Source organism: Lissotriton vulgaris, chromosome 1_1 (genome assembly GCF_964263255.1).
Source record: "Lissotriton vulgaris chromosome 1_1, aLisVul1.2, whole genome shotgun sequence".
Taxonomy (NCBI): Eukaryota; Metazoa; Chordata; class Amphibia; order Caudata; family Salamandridae; genus Lissotriton; species Lissotriton vulgaris.
The window spans coordinates 1,363,750,294-1,363,775,955 of NC_141685.1; the positions used below are offsets into that span (position 1 = coordinate 1,363,750,294).

The window sequence follows — 25,662 nt, forward strand, 5'->3', positions numbered from 1 at the left end:
CTGCTGCAGGACTCCATAAATCATAATAATTCCGACACATTTGCCCAGTCCTATCTCGTCCCTTACCAGTCCTGGTGTAGCCACAGATGGCTTTAAGCTGCTAGCGTTCTGTGAGGAACTCTGCAGCCCACCTCTGCCAATTCTTTCCACCATTATGCTCCATTATGCTCAATAAATTAACACATTTACTCCCTTTGGAAACCCTTTTATCAGTAGTTCTTAAACATCCTAATCGGAAAGGATGGTTTAGGAGCTCATTGCGAGTGGCCTGCTGGGGATGTGATATTTATGGCATTCTTTTACATCTAACACCACGGGGATCGGAAATTAAAAGGTGCCATCATTTTTGCCTGTTACAAGTGGTGCCCTTTAAAAGAGGGCATAACAGGGATATTGGTGATTTGCACAGCAGAATTTACATTTACTCCTACTTACCGGGTGTTTTGCTTGGGAAATTGTGGAGATATGAGATTTTCTAGGAAAGCTGTAATTTTGATCATTGTATAAACCATTGAGAAGGGATTTTAAAACAAGCATTGGCATAGCCAATGGGTATTTCCTCTGGGACCCTATAAGTGTTTAGCCATGCAACACTTGCTGTTGCACCAGGATATTGTGCTGGATAACTAAACACTTATAAGGTCCCAAAGGTCCCAAAGGCGAGCTCTATTGACTATGCCAATGCTTGTTTTTTAAAGGTATTGAAATAACTTGAAAACATTGAAAAAAAACACAAGAATGGACCACAAATAGAAACTGAAAACAGGAAAGCCTAGGTATACTGAAAGGATGACTGTCCAAGTGAAGCTACAAGTAAATATACTGGAAAGCACTTGAGTGGCTTGGTTCACGTCATGGGCACCCTGAAAGAACAAGACATAAAGAAATGGCATATACAGTGTTGACACTGGTAGTCAGCAGCTGAATTTCAGGTTCAAATGTAATCAGCCTGATGGAGCAAGGGAGACCCATACGGTTGAGGGAGGGTGAAAGACGCACTGGAATGCAAGTGGGGAACATCAGGCTCAAATGGAGAACATGGAATGTTAAGTGGGCCTATGTGAACTAAATAGAGGTACATAAGGTCTATATTCCACCACCAGGGGCAAATATGGAACACTGCAGATCTGTATTACGTGGCAAACAAGCTACATTGGGGCACAAGGGGGCTAAAAGGTCCACTTATTTCTTTTGGGCTGACTACGGTTGCTGTTCCCCTAACACATTCACCCACCCAAATATGTACATCTGCCACTTACCTGTTCTTCAATGATGAGACTGTTTTTCCTAAGCACATATTCCATCAAAGCTCTTCCATTCATATCATAATATCCTTTGGTTGTTAAATTGGATATTAAACTTAAAGTGGCAAGAATAACCTGTGATGAAGCAAAAAATGGTTAGTGAGAAACCCTTTTGATGTATAAATAAAACCAAATCCCACATTCTGGTGAGGGAGCAGCACGGGAGTGTGAGAAAACCATACAATCTCTCCTTCCTTTTTGTTCATAGAGGAAATAGAAATACACTTGTATGTGTGGAAAGCTAGTACCTGGATATAGCCTTTGAAAAAATATTGGAAAATGGTTATTAAGACACTCTGAGAATAAAACTTGAATCAATTTAATTAAACTGTTTTTACAGAATGTCTGACCAAAGCATGATTGAGGGAATATTCAAACATTCCAGGTGGTGTACGCCTTCTATAGGTGATTGGAACTTGGTAAAAGATTGAAAGATACATTGCAAAAGATGTCTAGGTAGGTTACAACTAGCAAAGAAGCTCTCAGGACCTTGTATTGATTACAAAAATGCAAATGAGAAATCAGTAGGCTGTAGATTCCAATAATGTGGAAATGAAAAAAACCTAGAGTAGTCTGTGGGAAGAATGATGGCCACTGTCTAACTCAACCTGCAGGATTTAGCAGACCTACACTATACTATATATTGGGTCTGAAAATGAGTTGACACAGAGAAGGACAGGAAAACTTGGATATGTCCACTTGAACAGGGAAACAGTAGACACAAGACACTGAGGAAACACACATGGATGGAGGTTGCATGACCCAACACCTGCACGAAAGACCAGCCTTAGAAAAATACAACAGACTGTGGTATACGCACCACTGCAATGAGTCCACGTAAGTAGAGAATACTGCACTATTCAAAAAGTGCATAACTTAAATTAGATTGTGTTGCTAATTATGAAACTGCTTGACCACAGAATGCTGCACACATAATAACTTGATGGTACCTTGTGATTGTCATCCTCAAGCACGTGACGGACAGCATCCAGATAAGAGGCACCTTCTGAATCTATGAAATGAAGCCATACATCAAATGTTCATAACACATAGATATTGTCTTTGTCTAGTACGATCAGGAATAATAGATAAGTAGATGAAGCTTCCATTATTACATGTGCCTACCTACCTGAGGGTCCTGTCAAGTCTTGGTGTGTGTGTCTGTGACTGTGAGCCTCATGGGCCTATCAATGTCTTCCTGTTCTACTGTGCATGTCTGTGCCATCATGTACCACTGAGTGGGTCTGTGTCTTCCTGCCCCATATTTTATGTCCCTTTTTGTTCCTCACCGAAGTCTATGTCAGGATCTCTTTCCACAGTGTCCCTGTCCCATTATTGGCTCACAGTGGGAACAATTTATCAAAAAGACAGATGTGGAAATGTTTGACCACTACTTTATTTCTTCACCACGACTCATGTTAACGATGGGAGGATTTATTCTTAAATTACAGTGCTCTACCAGGAACTGTTGGCAGTCAGTGTAGCTGAGGAATATGAAATTGAAGTGATTTGCTCATAGCTGCACCATGTCGGTTAAGTAAGAGGGTAAGTTGGAATTATAACTTAGGGCTCCACATTCCATGAAAGCATTCAGTCCTTTAACTATCTTCCATGTCTATCGAAATCACATGCTGCCACCCACCCACTGAGAGGCTTACCAGTTTCAGCAAGAAGCTTGCAGAGCAGCTTTATTGTTGTGGCACGGGACTCTGCACCCATATGGATCAAGCTACTTCCAAAATATTTAAGGACCTCACTAGAGCTAGAATGGGCTGCAAGAGTAAAGTGAAGAGAAAAATAGACATACATGAAAAATGACATACAATAAAATCATGCACGGAGGAACTAAACGCAGGGGAGCAGGTCATCAAGGCCAAATGTAAGGAAATTTTCAACCCATATCCAGGAGGTACAATATCAATAGTTTACAACATTTAATGATGATCGGTGGAGCACATGGTACTCATGTGACTACTATAGCTGTATATAGTAAATTGTACAACGTGTTCTAATGGAAAGCTAACAAATGCACTGGGAAGGGAGGTAATTACTGAAGCAACAATAGCTTTTAAGAAGATCAAGTGATGTGCAGAGCAGTGGACAGAAATTAATGTTTCGGAGGACCCGATCACTGGTAAAGACCGTCATATACTTGCAGTATCACATATATACATTTATGACCAACTCACCCAGTGACAGGATAATGGCCGTGGACACCTTGACTGACTCTTCCCTTTCATCTGAACCTCCACGGTAGGGTGCGCAGATCTGTCAATAACAAAGCCATATTAAACAATAATGGAAGCTAGGCTATTTGAAAGCCAACCCTATACATCTGGAAAGCAAATTCCATTCAGTGGGGAAATGACGGCATAAGAGTTTGTCAGGATTTGTGGGGCCATGATGGTGGAATTGCAAATTCTCAGTTGCCATTCTAAGATTAACGCCTTAGTTTCCTATGGTTTCTGCATAGTTTGGAGACTGAAGTCTCACAACATTGCAGCAGGCAGTCGTACTGAATGCTATTTAACACAGTTGGCACTAGTGACAGCGTCTGCTGTTCAAGGAAATCAAGACAGAGGCTGTTGTTGCACTTCAACTTAGTTTATCTCCAGGGACTGTAAGTGCGTTCCCCCTTTGCATCTCACAGTGTCTGGCTAGCAAGGTGGGTTGCATGCTTTTCAGAGCGGGCCTCTTTTGTGCACTTTTCCTCCCTTTTGTGTCCCCAGTTTCTGGTTGGCAGAGTAGTGAGCGAGTGTTTCTGTTGGTGCCTGCATTAGGGTCTTTTTCAGGTCTCACCGCCACTCGCTGCTTCTGCCGTACTGCTAGCAATAATTTCTTTTTTTTTGTTCTTTGCTTGCATTCAGTTCTCGCAGATTGGTCCCCATCAGAGCTGCATGTCTTTTTGGTTCCTGTTCATTGCAAATTCCGCACACCAGCATTGCTATTTAGAATTTCATGCCATGGTCGTCAAGTTGTGTATTTCCTTTTTTAGGTCTTGTGACATAGGCAGCGCATGTGCTGCTCTCGTCTTACGAATCTTCTTGGAATTGATACAATTCCAAAAGCCTCGTCTTAGCTCCACCTTCAGCTTTGATTCGTGCGCGACGTTTGGCATCAAAATTATGCCGATAGCAGTGCAATGATTGCATGCAAGGCATGTAAATCGCTGCTTGTTGCCATCCTGTCTCCTTTTAGCCATGCCTAGCGGGATTGGATCTCTTACCCGTGGCGTGACACAGTAGATATATTATCAGCTTGCCACACTTTTTTTGTAAGCTTCTTTATTCTCTGCCGCCATGACGGTAAGCGTATGCTTCTCATAATTATTTATTTTGTTCATTGCAGCACTTTTTTTTGTAAGCTTGTTTTATGTAGTAGCTATTAAGTGACACATACTTTTGTAGAAGGGAATACTGAATATTACTTTAAGGGTGATTTGTCATCAATTATTCTGGCTGAACGTGCCACACCTGAACCGGTCATTTAAGGAGTTGTGACACTGGTCTTCGACTCCAGCCATTCTGATGACTGGTTGGTGCCATAATTGCGGGTAAGCAGCCGCACGGAAGATGACTATGTAGGTCTGTTAGTAGGGAAGAGCATGATAATGGGAGACAACAGTTACAACGCGGTCTTTACACCGCGATATGTTTAAAACGCGGTCATTACAACGCAAGTCGTTACAACGACTTGCGCTGGATGGCGCTATATAGTAAGGAATAGTATGAATTACTATTCCAATACCTTCCCTACTGTTACGTAGCTGGAGTTGGAATAGTAAATCATACTATTCCTAAGTCCCTCGCCTCTAGCGCAAGTCGTTCTAACAACTTGCATTGTAATGACCGCGTTGTGAACGTATCGCGGTGTAAAGACCGCGTTGTAAGGTCATACATTCCATGATAACAGCAGGTATGTTTTGACATGAGCACGACATCTTTGTAAGTCATCTTTGAACACGTGTGAAACCTAAAGCAGCATCTTGTAGGTGATTGGATGAAACCGAAACAGTAATGGATAGAGCGACTCCACTGAACAGTGGCATTTCCTTCTAGAGACAATTGGTAAAACCCTATGATACTCGTGGTTCGAGGTTCATTGCAGGGAACTTGATTCTAGGAGTTTGACATCATGGGATTTTGACAACTTGGCTTGTAGGTATGCTGCTTGCAGGTTAAAGTCCGAGACGGGGACAAGGATTGTGACACAATAGGAGATATAGAGAATGACAAGACAGGTACATGCATTGAAAGTTGGTATGTCTGGGACGCATGAAGATGCTCTTTAAGCCTGAAGGATATTTCACAATAGCCTTGGCTATTCGTCTGAAAAGGCGAGACCTGTGACTTCAGATGTTAGAAGCAAAACCCAGCTAAGATGCGTTCTACCCCGATTGATGCCTGACACCATCCGGGTATGGTGTGCGACAAGGTGGGTTATGAAGAATGACACGCAGTGTATGAGGGTTATATGTATTGTTATGGGTGGAGGAAGAGAGACTAGGGCATGAGGACTTTGACATGGCGTAAGGGAGACGGCTTGATGCATGATGACAACTGCTAGTAGCGGAACACCTGCACATTGAGGCTTGCTACCGGGAAGACACAGCGTGACACATGAAAATACTGAACAACTTTAAGTGGGTGATAAGCATGACACTAGTAGGAAGGGGTTAGGAACATTGCATATGTTGAAGTGAGGCGGAATTGCCACTACAATTAAGTGGTGTTTAAACTTTTGACATCTGTAAACAGAAACCGACTGAATCACTACTAGAAGCTGGACCCTGCCTGAGCACAATTGCTTCGATTCAAACATCTAAACAATACAGGAAAATAAAGAAACAAGTGTACATCAAAAAAAATACACAACATATGCAATTATTTCACTCACAAATAAAAAACTATGAAAAAGTTGACATTTTAATTGGAAGGTTGGAACTTTTCAAAATGTGTTTTTATTTCTCTGATTCAAAACAATATGCTAGACTGTTGCAAATCACTTTCTTTTTTGTTCCTACTGCTGGCGTTTTTCGTGTCTAGCAGTGCTCCAGTTGAGGCCACCATTTGTCCAACTGGATTCTAGTTGCTGTTCTTGTGCTGCTCCCACGAATCGTGCTAACAGTACCAACTTAATTTTTAGACTCCCAGTTGCAAATTCCTACTAATTTATAGAACATTAATACATTTTCGATGTTTAGCTAGGTTTGCTTAATTAATTTGCTATTTGATTTGATTTTCTATTGTGGGCAGCCTGAGTAGGTGTTGCAGAATCCAGGTTAAGAACCACTGCACTAGATGGTAGAATCTATATTACCAGGCTGGAGGCATGGCTTTGAAGAGCAATTTTCATGTAACATGAGCCAGGTTGCCACCACGTCGATAGTTACTCCGGAGACCGAGAGCATATAATTAATTAATAGATGTGAAGACCTAGAAAATAGGTCCAGACAGGCAATCTAAGAGGCTGTAATATGGAAAAGGAAAGGGAGAAGAAGGAGAATATGTGGTGGAGTGCTTGAACAGCTCTTTAGACTTCCCTATAGGGATTGAAAGAGACCACAAAGGGGGAGAAAGAGCTATATGACAAAGTTAGACCTCAGGACATTGTGGCAAAGATCATCTTGTGTTTGCCAAGATACCACATACCATCTGAATATATTAATTCTTGCAGAGAGGAGCAAACAGAAGACCATTCAAAGAGGAACCTGTAAAGGGATGGTTTTCCAAGATTTGATACACGACTCTCGGAACAAGTAGACTGTTTATGGGATAGCATGGTTTTGTCTAAATATAAATAAATCTAAAGCACTTGCACTGATGCCTGCACAAACAGAAGTGAAGGGATTTAAAAAATAACTTCTATTACACTAAATATTAAAGACTTTGCATCACTCCATCACTGCCAAAGATGGTCCCTGATAAATGGTTAGCATTAGTAAAAGATATTAAGCAGGATCTGAGTAAATGTAGTATGCTCCCAGTCTCTTGGAAAGTACTCATAGCAGCAATAAAAAAAACAAGCATTGAAAATGCATAGGTCTTGCTTTTGATTAAGTTAAAGGCATTAGCTTTGCTAATGCTATTGTATAGCAAAGCGAATGGCTTTAACTTGATTTTGAATTATGCATTTGGATTGTTTGAACTTATTTGTAGGGTAGTTTCTGTACATATTGACTTTAGGAATCCCAGCTGGATAAATAATGAATTTACTTTGATCGATGACATTAATCAGATGTATATGATATATACTATTTATCATTATTTATATAAGTATATGTTATATAGTAAAGTCTAGTTGGACAATTGACCCTCAGAGATAATCATTGTTAGTGATTATATATTTGTTTGTAAACCATTGTTATTGGGCAAATCTTTTCTTTTTCATGTCTCCATCCTTGGTGTACCTCCCTGTGTCCCTTCCCTTGTCAGGCCACTCTGTTGCTACCTATTATCAGAGCCAGAGTTGCTGAGAGGTAGACTTATGGGTGGTTCCTGCTGATGACCTCTCAACGCTGAAAGATCTGACAGAGGTATTTGCATTGTATTCTTTCTTTGCATCCTTGAAGCAAATTGGTTCATGTAGGCTCTTTATGGGTGATCATTTAATATTTTATACAAGCGAGTTCCCAAATGTTCCCCTCTAAAAATACTCTTACTATAAATTGGATTAATGCAGGACCCTCTTTGTTAGGAAATGTCAGTTGTCTCCTGCTGAAATACTTTGCATGTCCTCATGTATATACTTACCAGGTGATGCAGAGCCGTAAGCACGGTTGGCACAGTTTCCTTCAGTGCTCTGCAACTCTTGGTAACAGCTGCCTTCATGCATAACTCAAGGGTCTGCAAGGAGATAAGTCAATTGAGATGAGGCCAAAGGGCAAAATTGAGGACATGGTGAGGGTCAATGGTAAATGATAAACATCAAATTATAAATTCTGTATGAATGCTAGAGTGAGTTTGTGTGTGAACAAGCTCTCTTATGTACTAATTCTAAATACACATGACCACAAGTATTTTTTGAAAGGTGACCATTAATATGTCTAATTGTTTCTTCATTGATGGCTCTGTTTTTTGACTCACAGTGCCTCACACAGGAGTACCCTTTTATAATTAATGCCTGTCAGCAATCAAGATCTCTAATGTCCATAGGGATTTCTGTAGAGGTTACCTAATGGAGTCAGATTTTGGATTATAGACCTTCAAGGAACCACAAGAGGACACATGCAGCATTTAACTGGTGTAACTGTAATAAATGATGGATGGAATGCTGAATGATTCAAACATTCTCCCCCAGTCAAGAGATATGGTTTAAATCCATCATTCTTTTGCCCACTATGCCACCAGAGTTTGGACGCAGCCTTATGCAAATCAGTCTTGACACTGTGTCTCATGGGAACAGTCCAGAAAAAATCGCCAAACCAGGTCCTCCCTGGACCAGAAACAAGCATCCTGGGACCGGTTTCAGGTTATGTCACCCTTTATCAGCCAGGCTAGCTTCAATACAGTGGCACAGTGAGCAAGGGACCCATGTCTGTGAATGTCCTTCCCACTTAGGGTGAAAAGTGTAACTGCAACAAATGATGGACGGAATGCTGAATGATTCAAACACATTCCCCAAGTCAAGAGATCTGGGTTAAATCCATTGTTCTTTTGCCCACTGCTGCACCCCAGTTTGGACCCACCCATATGCAATCAGCCTTGACCTTGTGCCTCATGGGAACAGTCCAGAACAAACTGCCAAGCCAGGTCTCCCTGGACAGGAAACAAGCATCCTGGGACCAGTTTTATTTCACCCTTCATCAGCCAGGCTAGCTTGAATCCAGTGGCACACTGAGCAAGGGGCCCACGTCTGGCGCATACTCATCCCACTTAGGGCGATAAGTGTAACTGCAACAAATGATGGACGGAATGCTGAATGATTCAAACATTCTCCCCCAGTCAAGAGATCTGGGTTTCCTTTGCGTATGTCACCCCAAGTTGGAAGGGTATGCCCAGACGTTGGTCCCTAACTCACTACACCACTGGATTCAAGCTAGCTTGGCTGATGAAGGGTGATGCCCTGAAACCGGTCCCAGGATGCTTGTTTCCGGTCCACGGAGGACCTGGCTTGGCAGTTTGAGCTGGATGGTTCTCACAAGGAACAGGGTCAAGACTGATTTGCATATGGCTGTGTCGCAACTGGGGTGGTGCGGTGAGCAAAAGAATGATAGATTTAACCCAAATCCTTGTGACAGGGGGTGAATGTATGCATTGTCCAGCATTTCGTCCATCAATTGTTCCTTTACATATGTTGCCCTAAGTGGGTGGGTCCCATGCTCACTACACCACTGGATTCAAGCTAGCCTGGCTGATGCAGGGTGATGCTCTGAAACCAGTCCCAGGATGATTGTTTCCAGTCCATGGAGGACCTGGCATGGCAGTTTGGGCTGGAAGTTCCCACAAGGAACTGGGTCAAGACTGATTTGCATATGGATGGGTCCAAACTGGGGTAGTTTGTTAGCAAAAGAATGATGGATTTGACACAGATTGTTGTGACTTGGGGTGAATGTTTGCATTGTCCACCATTCTATCCATCAATTGTTCCTTTTGCATATGTCGTCCTGAGTAGTACGGGTATGCCCAGATGTGGGTCCCGTGTGCACTACACCACTGGATTCAAGCTAGCCTGGAGGATGAAGGGAGATGCCCTGAAACCGGTCCCAGGATGCTTGTTTCTGGTCCAGGGAAGACCTGGCTTGGCAGTTCGTGTTGGACTGTTCCCTCAAGGAACTTGGTCAAGACTGATTTGCATATGGCTGGGTCCAAATTGAGGTGGTGTGGTGAGCAAAGGAATGATGGATTTAACCCAGATCTTTGTGACTTGGGGTTACTGTTTGCATTGTCCAGCATTCCGTCAATCAATTGCTCCTTTGCATATGTCACCCCAATTGGGAAGGGTATGCCCAGACGTGGGTCTCGTGCTCATTACACCACTGGATTCAAGCTAGCCTGGCTGATGAAGGGTGATGTCCTGAAACGGGTCCCAGGATGCTTGTTTCTAGTCCATGGGAAGAAAGGCTTTGCAGTTCAGGCTGGATGGTTCCCATAAGGAACAGGGTGAAGACTGATTTGTTTAAGGCTGGGTCCACACTGGGGTGGTGTGGTGAGCAATAGAATGATGGATTTAACCCAGATCCCTGTAACTGGGCTTGAAGGTTTCCATTGCCCAGCAGCCCGCTCATCAATTGTTCCTTTGCAAATGTCGCCCTAAGTGGGAAGGGTATGCCCAGACGTGGGCGCCGTGCTCAATTCACCACTGGATTCAAGCTAGCCTGGCTGATGAAGGGTGATGCCCTGAAACTGGTCCTAGGATGCTTGCTTCCAGTCCAGGGAGGACCTGGCTTGGTAGCTCAGGCTGGACTGTTCCCACAAGGAACAGGTCTAAGACTGAATTGCATATGGCTGGGTCCAAACTGTGGTGGTGTGGTGAACAAAAGAATGATGGATTTAACCCAGGTCTTTGTGACTGTGGGTGAATGTTTGGATTGTCCAGAATTCTGTCCATCAATTGTTTCTTTTGCATTTAACTGGGGCATGCCCTAACGCATGTAGCCTAGAATCACTTCTTGTCATTGTGGGCCCTGTATTCCTAACCACAGTTGCTGAAGGCCCTCGTTTTGGTTGTCCTAGTTCTCTTGGTGATTCTAGTTCTCTGGGTTGTCTGCTATGCCTGCTTCTTATGGCACTCTTGTCTAGATCCTCTTGGCCATTATAGTCCCTCCCCCCAGTCATGGTCTTCTTGTTCCTCATCCTCCTGCTGGTCTTGATGGTACTAACTAGTTTTGTTGCTCTCCCTTTCCTTTTTCAAATCCTTATTCTGCATTTGCTACACCCATCCCTAGTCCTCCTAATGCTTGTTCTCACGATTCTCTTGTTGCTTGTATCCTGGTCCTCCAGGTCATGGTCCACTGATTCTCTTGGTGGACCTGGTAATCCTAGTGCTCCTAGTCTTCTCGGCTGCCCTGGTCCCTCTGCTCCTCCTGGTCATTCTCCTCATCCTGGTCTTCCACCAGCAGGTTTTCCTCTTAATGCTCCTGGTTTACCAGCTCTTCCTTTTCCTAGTTCTCCTAATTTCATGTTGGTTTTCAAGCTATCCTTTTTTCTAGATCTCTTCCTCCTGATTATCTTCTTAATCTACCTCGTAATTTTCCTCAAACTCATACTTCTGGTCTTCACCCACATATTCTTGGTCCTGATCTTCTGGGTATTGATAATTGGTCATAAGTGGCCCTCATCCTCCTGAGACCCTTGTCCTGTTGGTAAATATTATTTTTACCATGGTGCTTCTTGCTGTGTCCCTCCTTGTTGTTCTTCTGGCGATCTTGCCCTGGTGTTCTTGGAACTTTTCATCCTTCTGTTCCCAGTCCTGCTGGTCCTCATGATCTTGCTTGTCCTTGTGTTTATGGTCCAGCTAGTCTTGGTCATCCTCTTCCTAGTCCTCTGGATCCTCTAGTGCCATTCCTCCTAGCGGTCCTGATGTTGACCCTCATGGTGATCATGGCGGTGACTGCTGTTCTGTTCCTCCTTGCCTCCTCTTATTGTTCCTTCTCTTCCTAATTCTCCTCCTTTTTCTGTTCCTGCTCCTCCTGGTTTTCCTCCTTATTCTCCTAGTCCTCTTGGAAGTCCTTTTCCCAGTCCTCCTGGTCTTGATCCTCTTGGTTTCCCTAGTACTTGGACAAGGTATTGGCCCCCTGTTGGTCAAGTGACCCAAATCCTTCTGGTGGTCCTGGAGTTCATAAACTTCTTAGTGGTCCTGGACCCCCTTCAACTCCTCTAGTCATCCTCATGGCCATCTTCCTTCTCCTCATCCTGTGTGTGGTCTTTGTAGTGGTCTAAGTCCTCCTTGTGGATCTGGCCGTCTTCTTCCTTCTTGTTCTTGTGTCCTAGTCCTCCTGATGCCCCTCGTTTTCCACTTGCCAATCATTCTCCTCCTCTTTGGCCTCCTGGTTCTGGTATTCCTCATTCTAATTCTCCTCCTGGTTTTACTGATCCTTCCCTTTGTCTTGGGCATGCTGGTCCTCATGTCCTTGTGGCCTCCGTCATTCTAGCAGACTTGGTCTTTGGTGCCTGATCCTCCAGGTCTTTTTCATGGCCCTACTGATATTGCTTTCTCTTCCTTCTTTTGGACATCCAGTTCCTAACCCTACTGGTGGACCTGGTCATTCGCCTCCTCCTCCATTCAGTTGTACTGGCCCTTTTTCTGGTCCTTTGTGAGATTCTTGTACCCTTGTCCTCCTCGTCTGTGTAACCTCTTCACCCCTTAGTTCTCCCTCTTCATCCCACAGGTCCTCTGGGTATCTGCCTGATTCTGCAAGTGCTTCACCAATATATCCTCATCCAAAGTCAACCAGATACAGCCTCCAGTCAGAGGACACACTGAGATTGAGAATATTTAGATGGACACCATTGAAAGGAAATTAGCCCCTTGTTTACATTTAGACAGTAAAATACAGTCATAATTTGGATATTCCCCTAAACCCTGGACCTAGGTGCCACTACACCTGTTTCAGTATTAGCATTAGTGGATAAGGGATTTTTCAATGTCCCTCTTGCAGCCCTGCACATTGTGAACCAAGGGAGTGCAGATGTGCCTAATAGGGGGAGGGGTTGCTTAGAAGAGACACAGAGGTGACTTAGAGGCAGTAGCTGCAGCACATAAGATGGGTGACTGAAAGTAGATTTAGGAACACATTTAGGTTCACAGATGTTAATGAGGAGAATGATCACCTGCAGTGAAGGCTCAGAAGACTCATCAGGGGAACAGCCTCAAATGTGCATGGCCAGTAGGGTTTACACCAAAATGTTGTCATTTGTTTTTGGTTTGTAGCTGGCTTTCAAATTTTTATTCTAAGTGGAGGCTTTCAAAAGAAGGCCCATAAGGGAATCGTAACACCCTGTCCTTTGAACTGTAAGAGCTCAGACCAGGCAGAAACTGAATCACTTTGGACCTCAACATTAATCTTCTAGTCTCAAGGCTCATAAAAGTATATTTCTGTGCAAATGAAAATTGGCAGATTCAAGAAGTAATGATTCCAATAGCGAGTCCACCAAGGTCTGTCTCTCTTGCTTTTCCAGCAAATATAATTCACACCCCAGTAACTGTAGACTATTTAATTTGCAAAAATATTTTTTAAGTTCACATCGCAACCACAAATAGTATTCAATAATGCAAACACATTATTGATTTCCAACATGGTACATTTCAAGGGCTCCTCTTAAGACTGCTTTGTTTTACCTGTTTGGTCACCAGGAGTGTAATGCAAAGTCATTGTGATCTTTAGTGAAGGTCATTTATACATTTACTTGGACTGTCTAACTTTTATTTCAAAGGGTGTATGCAGCTCCTCAGACTAGAGAAGATACAATGGCACACAGTTTCTTCTAAGAGGTCTTCTTCTTCAACCAACTTTATTTCGTTTCAAGAAACCATAAAAGTGCACAGGACAAAAGCAATATAAATACATAAAAGCACAACAGATACGAATTACAGGTCATAGCAGTGTAATATATAAAACAATTACATTAATAATACATTGATTGTGAAAATGCTAAAACAATACTAAGACGAAAGCCGAAGGGACAAAAACCTCAGAAAAAAGTTCTAGGAAGTGGGCTCATTAGGGGTCGCCTATGTTACCTGTGTTATCTATATTATTGTCTAGTATGAGGAGGTCAAAAATATTCACTAAAATAGGTGGGGTACTAATGAGCCCTGCAATGATTGAAATAATATAATTTTCAAGCAATAAAACATAAATGGATGTCATTATACTGATACATTTCACCTAGCTGCTCGTCCTAATATAATGATAGGAGACTTATATTCGATTTTGCGATACAATCATACAAGTACATAAGAGAATCCATCACAGTAAAAAAAAGTATATGAATAGATTCATATGGCATACAATACAAGTGGTATTGTCCCCTATCGTACCACTTTATGAACCCCTCATATGAAACATTGATACTTTATAATATATTAATTGTGAATTTAGAAGTTGTAAAACAAAAAAGTTGCCCTGTCCCAATCAAAGGAACCAATTAAAAGAAGTGGATTTGAAAATTTGTGATGGAGATGTTCAAACATAGGACATATCATCACGATGTGCAAAATATCACTTTTAAAAGACAAATTACAGGAACAAAATGGAGAATCGGTATACTTAAACCATTTTTCCTCTGGATTTAACAACTGTTGAAACAGACCCAGCCTAAAAAAGTTAAAAGACAGTACTGGTGAACAGGCATCCCATAGAGTAAGTATGACTGGAACTGTCTTAAACATGATAATTTTTTTAAATAATGGTTTGGCCAGTGATAGAGCTTCTCTCTCAGCAGCCTGGAACTAACTGTCTGTTGGACTCCTCCCTGCGGTCATGTGCATTCTTGTCAGCAAGCGAGTGAGGCTGCGGTGTTGGAGAGTGGAACGGCCGTTTGGAAGTGACATTGCTGGATTTGCCTCATTGTAGCCGTAGCCGTAACCGTAACTCCTCTGCCACTCCTCTGAGGGCTGTGTTGGGCGCTCCCGCTGCTGGTGCTGCTCCTTCAAGAACCAGGCGGTGTGTGCCATGGTTGCTCACGGCCTTTTGCAGCCTCTTGCAGCAGCAATTGCAGTTGCAGCTGAAGTGATATGAGCCAAGAGCCCTTGTGCCGGCAAAGAACACGGAGCATCAATGTCATCTGGAGGTGAGGAGAAGAGAGAGGGGTGAGCTAAGCTGAGGGGAGAGCCATGGTCAAGTACTTACTTTCGCTTAGTTGCGGCCCACTCTTGAATCCCACTTGACCCTCTTGGCTCTGCCCAGTCCCTCTTCAAACCCTGATGGCCATAAGGCCCTATTGCTCTTTCTCGTCCTGCTGCCTCAACTCTTGACGAATTCCTGCCCGGGGACCCGTGCAGAGGAGTAAACGGTAGTCAGGAGGACTAAGCCCCCTGAAATCCAGAGATGCAGCATCAGCCACAGTAGAGCAGCCGTCAGGCTAATTAGACGGGTCGCGGGACCAGCAGGTTGGGAAGCCAAGCACAAGCGCAGCCACCATTAGTAGGTGGCTGCTAAGTGAGAGACCCGGTAGCCAGCAGAAGCGGCCCGAACAGGACCGGGTGCAGCTTGCAAGCGAACTGCATTGTCCCCACTTGTTGGCCCCGATTGCCTCCCACTTCTCCTCTTGCATTCAGGAGCAGCATCGCAGAAACAGAAAGGAGAGCAGATTAGCAGCAGAGAATAAAACAAGGGTAAAGCGGTGTACAAAGACAACCAGAGACGGTAGCAGCCCTGTGGGGTTAAGAGTTCTTTCTTGTCCTGTCGCTGGGGGTTGAGAGACTCGGGCCCACGGCTTCTTACTGCACCTAGTCCAAGAGGGGTTCCAGTAGGTGTTTCTCAGTGCACTTAGTGGTGGCTGACCAGCTGTCCTCTGCTCTCAGCGTCTATTCCTCCTTGCTGGTGAAACTGTCTGGTACACTAAGATGCAACTAGAGCCAAGAAGCAGATCCACTGGAAGTGAAACTGTGAGAAGTTTGCCTGGCATATGCTGTCCACTATTCTAGTGGGCACCTTGCACCAGTCCAAACGACCCTTATTGATGGTAGGTTTAAAGATAACCTATATAGAAAGCTATCCTAGTGGTAGCTGTGGAGAGCAACCTTCAGGCTAAGTCTTGAAGGTATGTAAACCAGCTTGTTTTGCCAGTCTATAATCTCATGAATGACCAATTGAAAGGAGAACCACACTAGGTATATATATAGCATATATGTATTTATTCTAAACACATCCCTCTAGTCTCTTTATGAGGCTAGAGGTGAAAGTACATTTGGTAAACTTATTTAGCACACAGTAAATTAGCACACTATATGATTAGCCCTAGGGGCGTAATAAACCATATACTAAGAAAGTAGTATAAGAACTACAATAGACATAGAGACAAGGCCTAGGGCCTGTAAAACCGCTGGGGCAACCAGGAACCATCCAAGGAAGTGACAGAGATGACCCACGGGGCACACGTGCAGTGTCTAAACACAGCTGAGAATCACCATTGACTTCTATGGAGAAAGTTGAGGTTAGAATTTTAAAGATTAGGGACACTTAGAAGTGGACTTGGAGCAAGCCCATTTAGAACTAGGCAGTTCTAGAGTCAATACCCACGTGAGCACCCGAGTACTCGAGTTACATCACCCGTGGAAGCCGGGTGCATAGGTGTCTTTTTGTGTCAGGTTTCGTCGTCGTTTTCTATGGTGAGCTGCGGAAAAGAGCTGCAGCGACCAAGTAGAAAGTGTCCGGATGGATCCAAGGGTGGATCAGAGAGATGAAGAACCTGAAAGCAGAGAGGACAGAGTCTGGGTTACTAGACAGTGACCAGGAAGGCGATGAGCAGATGCCCACCGATGTTCGGTGATTTCAGGTGCAGAAGGTGAAGCTTGACTCTTCAGCAATGAGGACCAGGATGCCTCAACAACAATACGGAGCTGGATTTGAGCAGTGCCATGAGGGATGTCGAGTGCTGTGGTGTCGGTATCTGGATTGCACCCAACAAGCCTTGGCAACAGCAACTCATGTAGAAAGCAAATAAATTGGCTTCGGTGCAGACCAGAAAGGTCTGAGGGACTCACATTTTGGAGGGGAGTCGGGGCGCATCTGGAGCAATCAGGGAAGCCCAAGAAACAAAAGAGTTACCTTCATGGGGACCCACCAGTCGACGGCCCAGGGATCGCAAAGGGGGCTCAAGCAGAAATGTTTGAAGCGGGCTCACGGAACACTAGAGGAGTGTAGGCCCACAATCTTCAGTGCAAATGGTGCTCGGGGCTTGGACTATAATTAGCCCAATGCACAACTTTGGGAAAGCTTGGTAAGTTGATGCACTAGCAAATGTGCATAGTGTCCAGGAGTTCCGATTTCAAGTCACTTGTGAGGGCTGCGGGTCTCAGCTTTGCTGGGATCTCATGTCGGCCTCGGGGAAGTCTGGAAGTCTGTGTCCTGTGTTGCAAATCTGTCGGGATCCGGCGGGAGCCTTGGAAATGCAGACCCGCAAGATGCTTCTTTGGTGCCGGTTTGAACAGGGGAGTCACTCCTTGACCACAAGGGAGATCCTTCCGTCTTCTAGTCGAAATAGAATGTCAAAGTTCCAGGATATATGTTGTAGAGTTTCGTCCAGGTATATTCCAAAGTATTAAGGACTGGGTTCCTATACTTATTCTAAGTTTAGTGGTTGGACTTACTCTAGGGTCCCAACTACTGGAGGACCCAGGGAGGGGGTGGTTACACCCCTTTCCCCTTGTCCATTTTCGCGCCAGAGCAGGGGCTGAGTGCCCCTGCAACTGGTTTGAACTTGGCTATGCACAGGGACACCAAGTGTGTCCGCAGCACTGTCTGAAAAGCATTCTATAAATGCACCCACCCAGCCCCAATACACTAAAGCCTACCTGGGAGGTGGTTACACCTCCCTGTGACAGGAAACCTATTGCCCAGGCCTTCCCTGCTGGAGTTTGGTCCAGCAGCAGGAGGTCAGGCCCGTGTCTGTGGCTGCAGCATCCATTTTGTGATGCTGGGGTTCTTTTAAACTATTACCAGTTAGGTAAGTGTGTACATGTCTTCTCCCTCTAGAAGGGTGGAATTCTACCCCCGCCGCCAGGACTGGTGGGGTGTAGGATTCCAAAGTGTTTGACACCAAACACATGTTTCCATACAGCTGTTCCAAAGTTAGCATTTACCGCGAGGTTATAATGCATTTAAGAGTATATGGTCTGGCCGCATCACTGAACAGCATCAGAGAATAGATTCCGAAAGGTGCAGAGTGGCTCAGCTCATACTTGGGCACCCTCTCACACAAAACCAAGCACTCTGCCTTCAGGATTGATAAGGCCTGCCAAGGAGTGACTTATAGGTTTATAGGTGGCAGTGTAGTAGTAGTAGTAGAAAAGCTTTATTCGATTTCACAAAATATAAAACCATAAAAGCGACAATTCATTTGTTAAGTCAAACATTCCAATGAATTACAGATGAGAACAGTAAATAGGTTCATAATAGTTTTAAGAGCTAATTAAACTATTCCTTTTCATCAAGATACTTTTTAAAAAACCTGTCATTGTTCCAACACAGTATGTATCATTTAAAGATTGTAGAAACAATAGAGCCGGGCGACATTGATGCCATGAACCTTGTTTTTTTTAAAACGGTTTGATCAATCTTGTCCTTTCTGTTGAATAAAATTTACCAAAACATATTACATGCAGAGTAGATTGGTCTGATATATTATCGCACGGGCATTTGCAGAGCATTCTGGACCAATCGTTTACTTTAGAAAATGTAGTTAAGCGAAAGAAATAGTAGAATCTAAATCTTGTCAGGATATACCTATCATAGCCCTCCTGACACTAAACCAAATAGGGTTGAATTGAGGCCGAGACCAGGGTGAGTTGGTGTTGTAATACCGTTTTTTTATTTAATTCCACTCCTAGCCTTAATGTTTCTAGATGGTTCCAGCAAAGTGACTTTAAATCTTTCCTCGTTATGTTGTTTAGGGAGTCTGGCTTATGGTAAAACTCTGGTGTCCCCAAGTCAATTGTAAACTTGCGAATATAACACAACCATGGAATGTTGGCGGCCTGATCCAAACCCAAGGAATCTTTATTTATATCTCTATTTAAAACTAGGACAGGTGAGGTCCAGGCTCTGTGCTATAACAGTATTGGTTGCATGCTTATCAAGTCGCTGACATGGCCGTGCCCAGTTCAGAATGACAATTAAAAACAGGAGTACATTGAGGAATAGCTAAAAAAAATCTTTAAAAAGCATTTTCTACTTTTTGAATGGATGAGCTATCACAGGCTCCCCAAACGCCTGCTCCATAAATAGCTGTGCTCATGCACTTAGCCTGATAGATTTTTAGCAGGATTTCTGGGGGCCTTTTCCCCATTTTTCTTGCAAATATCATGACTGCTGCCATTGCTCTTTTAAACGACAATGTCCTGCTTCTAATAGCTGGTCCCCAGGATCCCAATTCTTCTAAAATGATGCCTAAATAGGAGAATGTTTTAGTGGGTGCAAATTTTTCATTCCCGGCAAACAGGGCGCAGGATCTATCCTTGCCCCTCCCACAGGTCATAACAAACTTTTTTTAACATTAAGTTTCAAGCCCCTATTATCCATAAAGTTTATATAGGTGTCTAGTGCCGTCTGATGGCCAATTTGTGTTCTCGCCATTAAGACGGCATTGTCGGCATACAGGAGTGAAACCATCTGTTTATGGTTAACCTGGGGTGAGTCTCGTATTTTGGCCACCAGTTCTTTTTCCAAATCGTTGGTATATAAGGTAAAAAGAAAAGGGGCGAGTACGCAGCCTTGTCTGTCGCCTCTCCTCCCATGAAAAGGCTTGGTACATTTACCTTTTAAACCAAATCTCACCTTGGCTGTAGCACCTGCATAGAGTTGTTTTAAAAATAATATAAGTACCTCATCCACCTTCATGTCTGATAAAATCTGCCATAAACGACTATGGATTACGCAGTCAAAAGCAGCGCTTAAGTCGACAAACGCTGAGTATAATTTGCCTCCCTTAGCCTGAGTATATTTTCCATGTAAAATGGAAAAATTTAGCACCTGCTCTATAGTGCCCCGCCCCTCCCTAAACCCGTATTGTACTGGACTTAATACGTTAGTATCTTCTGCCCATTGTTGGAGGCTGCTCAAAATAACCCTGCCAGTAACTTTCATAAAGGAGTCAAGCAGGGATATAGGACAATAACAGGAAGGATTATCCTGGTCCCCCTTTTTAAATATAGGGATAATTACTGATTCGGACCAGGTTTTAATGAAGCCCAACTTGCAACTTGATTCAAGAACTCGGGTTAATAGTGGGGACCAAAGTTCAACCGAGTACTTTAATAAGTCGATCGGGGTGCCGTCGGGGCCCGGCGCTTTACCTCCCTTACTTTGTTTTATGGCTTCTAATATTTCCTTGTTACTGATATTAATTTTAATTTGTGCACATTTTTCTGGACCCTCCTGGGTTGCGATCCCCGTGTATGCAATTTTATCAGTCCTCCCAGGATTATATACTTCTGCGAAGAAGTCTACCCATAGATCTTCTGATATAGCCACCTCAATTCTCGCCCCATCCCCCGTGCTAAAAAACGATGCCTTAACTGCTCCCCAAAAGAGTGAGCTATCCTTCTTTAACGAAGCATCATATAGATTGGTCCAAGCCAGCTTGCATCTCTTTCTTGCTAAATAGTATTCCTTCCTGCAACTCCTAACTTCTTCAGAATCCCTCCAGGTACTATGTGAGGCCTTTTTATGTTGGGAGTAGGCCCTTGTACAGTCAGAGTCGAACCATCCATTCTTGTTGGATTTAAAATCTCTGTTGGGGCGCTGTAGGATTTTTTGGATTATCCTTGTAATATCGGCAAAAGAACCCAGTATGTCTAAGTGTGATGCCTCTTCCTGCAGACACTTTAAAATTGGAGTTATGGCCTCCATGATTATTTTCTTATTAGTGACCTCAGGGTCGCTCTTAGCCCATTGAAGGGAAACCCATTTTGTCTATACAATATGCACCCTTGAGTCCAGGCTAAGCTCTCTACCAGCGAGCTTGCCTTTTTATGAGGGAATAAGATGTTAATACTGAGCGGGAGATGGTCACTGATCCCAACTGTATGGGTAGCGAAATCCGCTACCCAGGTTGCGTAGCTGTTTGAACAAACAATGAATCGATCAGGGTACTGAGTCCTCTCCCTACAAATGTTGGACTAAAATCAACAGTTAGAGAAACCTAGGTTATGTGTTGCCATGACTTCGTTAAAGCTGTCGCCCCCATTAGTGTGGATAAAGTGGGGCTGGTGGTCATCATCATCAACCTCACAATCGCCACATCCGCTCAAGAAATGTTGGCAGAGGTTGTGATGAAAATCGCTGCCCTATATGAGGATGCAATCCTTCCCTGAGTTATCGCTCACACTCTTAAGGTCCTCGTTGAGTCACAGAGCATATCACAAACCTGGCCCTTATCCAGATTATTATACATGTTAATGATTGTTAACTCAACCAGTGAGGACATTTTGATGACAATAATTTCGTAATAACTGGACGCTTTCACCATTTTTATCCCAACTGCCCCCAAAAGATTTGTGACATACACACAGATCCCCCCTTTATTCCTTCCATGACTTGAGTAACCCGCAGGAACATGAAACGTTTTAAAACCGCTAAGATGAATTTCCTCCAAAGACCATGTCTCCTGCAGGCAAAGGATGTCAAAATTTTTTATGAAATCTACCCAAATTGGGTTAATAGTCTTGGAACGAAGACCCGAAATATTCCAAAATACTACCCTCGCCCGTCCCTTTACAAACGACTCTTGGGTGCCATGGGTAACCACACTCCCTGCCCTGTGTTCCTCCCCGATTGTTACTATGGAAACCGGGGTGACACCTCCATCACTGCCAGAAGTTCCAGGGCCTAATTGCGGCAGTTTGTTCAGCAGTACTTTTTGTGCCTGTTCTGAGGTGGTCATTCCCATGTCAGCATCCACGGGGGGTAGAAAATGGGGAGCAACCAATTTTAAGGTTTTGTCGTTAGCATTCCTAACCTCGTAAATGAATACTCCCTCATGCCCTGGGTCTTTTATAATTGGGGGCGTTGGGTAGCTGGTTGAAATACTACATTCCCGGAAGACCCTTGCCAGTATAGGTAAATCTACTTCATCTAGCGAGTGTAGAGGGGCAAACCTATTTGTAACTTCCAAATTATACCTCAGTGGATTGTTAAGAGGGTGACCAAACGGGTGAATATTAAAATTATTTGGCATTTTGGGATAGTAGAAAAACCAAGTGGGAGCACATTTATGCCCGCCGTCCGGCTTCTATTATCCCCGTCCCGATCCAAGATTTCTTTGACTAAGGGTGGGGAGGCAAATGATAAAACTAAGCAATCCCCAACAAAGGACTTATTATTTGGGGCAAGCCACCTTACTCGCTTTGCCATTTTAAATGAATGGAACATATCTCATGTTAATCCCGTTTTCTGACCCAGGAAATGAATAGCTGTGTTTCTCAGTGTTTCCCAGTTTTCCCTCACCCCGTCCTCCACTATGGGAACGTTGGCCAAAACCAACGTATAAGGAGCTGCCGCGGGTGGGAGGTTCAGATTTGGCAAAATATAGCCGCCATCTTGGTAAGGAAGTGTACTACTCCCCGTTTTTCCAGGTCCATCTACCGTGGGCATGGAAGAACGATGCCCACTATTATTTTGACTGGCAGAAGTGGGGGCCTAACTTTGTGCGGACTGCAAGGCCGGCTAGGCTGAGTGTTGCTACTACTACTAGGAGCAACCTGTTTACTGTGTACCTCTTTCCCTTGCACTGTGAGTATTGTCAAAGTGGATTCTATCTGTCCCAATCTGTTCCCCATCAAAGTTATAGCTTCTTTCACGAATATGGTGAGATCAACTATTGACTTCATGATGTCTCCATAATCAGTGTAGTTTTGGCCCTTGCTTAAGCGTTCATCGTTAGTGGATTTTGGACACATTTTTCTTTTGTTCCTTTCTGCTTTTTTTTACCTCTTTCCCTATATGTGATTTACTTTTAATCTTTAGGACATTTGGGGTTGCTGGAAATTCATGGATCTGAGGTACTAAAATAGTGTGGGGAGGATTCTTGGACACGCATACTCTTTTTTGGCAGGGGAGATCAGAGCCCTCTAGGTCAATTACAGAAATCTCGTCGCTACCTTGCTGTAAACACACATTGTGGTGATCCAGGGGAGATACATTTGCTATAAAAATTGCAGGTACATCACTCAACTCGTTTCTAACAGGTTCAATGATGCTTGTTGCGGACAGCCCTATATTGAGTTTTTCCTCTACGTTAGAAATTCGCTTCTCTATGGCTCCTACTTCACCCGTCAAATATTTCATTAGGGTCGTACTCGACTCTACAATAGACGTTTTCTTGCCCGGTGGGCTAGTGTGTAGCTTTCTTTTCCCCATTTAACAAAAGGCCAGTTAGTAACTGCTATACCCTGATCGGTTGATGGAACTATACCCTTGCTGTTGTTTCACAAAGTTGGTACCTACTTATGAGTAAACAGCCCTGCACGCCCTCGCCACTCACATGTACAAACTAGACACAAAAGACAGAGTGCACAAGTAAATATCCGGGTATTTAACTTACAGTGCGGTTGATAATTATCACCAGCTTTCTTTCCTGGTCCCCCTGTTGGCCCTCTTGGTTGATTAGCAGACCCAATAAGAATATGGGGTTGCAGACCCCGAGTCGATTATGGGTTATTGCAGACAGCAAGGATTACATACAATAAAGTCTATAGTGTAATTTACCCGTGGTTCAGTATTTCAATCCGGTCCAAAGCTAGTGATGAAACCAAAAGACCTGGTCCAGCCCAGCCCAGCCCAGCCTCCTCCGGCCTGTGACGGGCGCGGACGGGAGGCGCCCTGATCTTTTAATTGCCTCCGGGCGCTTAGAGGTGATGTCAATAAGGTGCCCTGCCCCCAAAGCACCCTGGGAGGTGTAGTCTGCTGGTTCCGGTGCTGCGTGGGCGGCAGTTCACTCCGGCAGGCGAGCCGGACCAGCAGCGATACTGCTGATGTCCCCAAACAAGTAGGATTATCCAGAGAATGCAAGTAAAAGTGTTCCGCGCCGCAGGAGGCGCCCTGATCTTTTAAACACCTCCGGGCGCTTAGAGGTGATGTCAATCAGGTGCGCGGCCCCCAAAGCACCCTGGGAGGTGTAGTCTGTGGGTTCCGGTGGTGCGTGGGCGGCAGTTCACTCCGGCAGGCGAGCCAGACCAGCGGCGATACTGCTGATGTCCCCAAACAGGTAGGATTATCCAGAGAATGCAAGTAAAAGTTTCCTGCACCACGGGAGGCGCCCTGATCTTTTAAGCGCCTCCGGGCGCTTAGAGGTGATGTCAATCAGGTGCGCGGCCCCCAAAGCACCCTGGGAGGTGTAGTCTGCGAGTCACGGTGCTGCGTGGGCGGCGGTTCACTCCGGCAGGTGAGCCGGACCAGCGGCGATACTGCTGATGTCCCCAAACAGGTAGGATTATCCAGAGAATGCAAGTAAAAGTTTCTCGCGCTGCAGGAGGCGCCCTGATCTTTTAAGTGCCTCAGGGTCAGGATCGGACGTGGAGGGAGGCCCTCGCCTGTTCAGCTCTGACGATGAGGGCAGTGACGCACCTGCATCTTGACAAGGCTCAATGACGCCTCCAATAGTGACTCCTCAAACAGCTGACACATTGATATAACAGTCTAGTGGGCACCCAGGACACACAGTGTGAGTTGCATGGCCCGGAACTGAACCGCGTGCATGCGCAATGGCATCCAGTCACCGGGATGTAGAGCGGCGACCGTCAGGACTTATTATGATGATTATAACACACTCTAATCCAGTGAAAACAATCAACATTCACTGTGATGCAAGGGGGCACATTCCCGCAGTCTTTTATGAATGTGCGGCCGCACCGGCAGAAGTCAAGGAGAGAAACCGCCACTACCCCACAACAATGAACTAAAGTCTACCTATGATGACCAGTTTGAACGTATTGCATCCAGCAGTAGGTCCCCCAAGTTGGGACTGTTCCCCAGAGTTGCCGTTTGTCCCCCTTTCTTTCCTAAATTTCCCAGATATCCTTAAGCGGGTGAGATGTGAAGAGACTGGACAATACAGAGTTCTCAGAGACGGTGAGCGGTGGGGGCGGGTGGGGTGGGTAGGGGGAAGGGGACAGTACAGCTAGAGAAGAACGCGGATTGTTCGTGTGACACGACACATAAAACACCAAACACAGACATAAAATTTGTCACACTGAACGTCAGGGGTATGCATACAACTACAAAACTTTACTCTGTCTACGCCTATGTTAAGAGGCAACAGACCCAAGTGGCCCTCCTACAGGAGAATGAAAGGGTTATTACTGGACGCACAGCTATTTAATAAAGTTTCAAATCTGTGTGGTGCTCCAGAGAATCGCCCTCTGGCTGGGGGCGTGGTAGATACAATAGGGTAGCACTCTCAAAATTGAGAAATGTCCTCCGGGCTCCTCAAATGTCCTTATATAAAGGTTTCATTTATGATTCACATAAAGTAAACGAAAAAGTTCATATTTTGTAATGCTCGTATTTTTAATCTTGTATTCTTAATGCATCTTGTTGTATTCACAAGTGTATATTCAATGGTAACATCCAAGTTGGAAAAATGCACTCAAACCATCCCAATGCATTTCGGCATTTCACACATGCCTTCTTCTGGGGATATATATTCTGTCAACAAAGAGAAACATTGATGTACTAGGGGTCTGAATGGCTAAAACA

At 44.3% G+C, this 25,662-nt stretch overlaps 1 protein-coding gene across 1 annotated transcript in view; it reads right to left on the bottom strand.

Moving 5' to 3' along the window:
* Positions 1-3,023, bottom strand: part of LOC147749182 (maestro heat-like repeat-containing protein family member 1) — a 38,805-nt gene extending 35,782 nt beyond the window's left edge. Inside the window, exons 1-3 of the mRNA XM_086936543.1 lie at positions 2,963-3,023; positions 2,255-2,316; positions 1,260-1,379 (exon numbers count right to left, since the gene is read on the bottom strand). Of these exons, the coding sequence (XP_086792669.1) occupies positions 1,260-1,379; positions 2,255-2,316; positions 2,963-3,023 (243 nt within the window). The remainder of the gene's footprint in view (positions 1-1,259; positions 1,380-2,254; positions 2,317-2,962) is intronic.
* Positions 3,024-25,662: the final 22,639 nt, after the last annotated feature.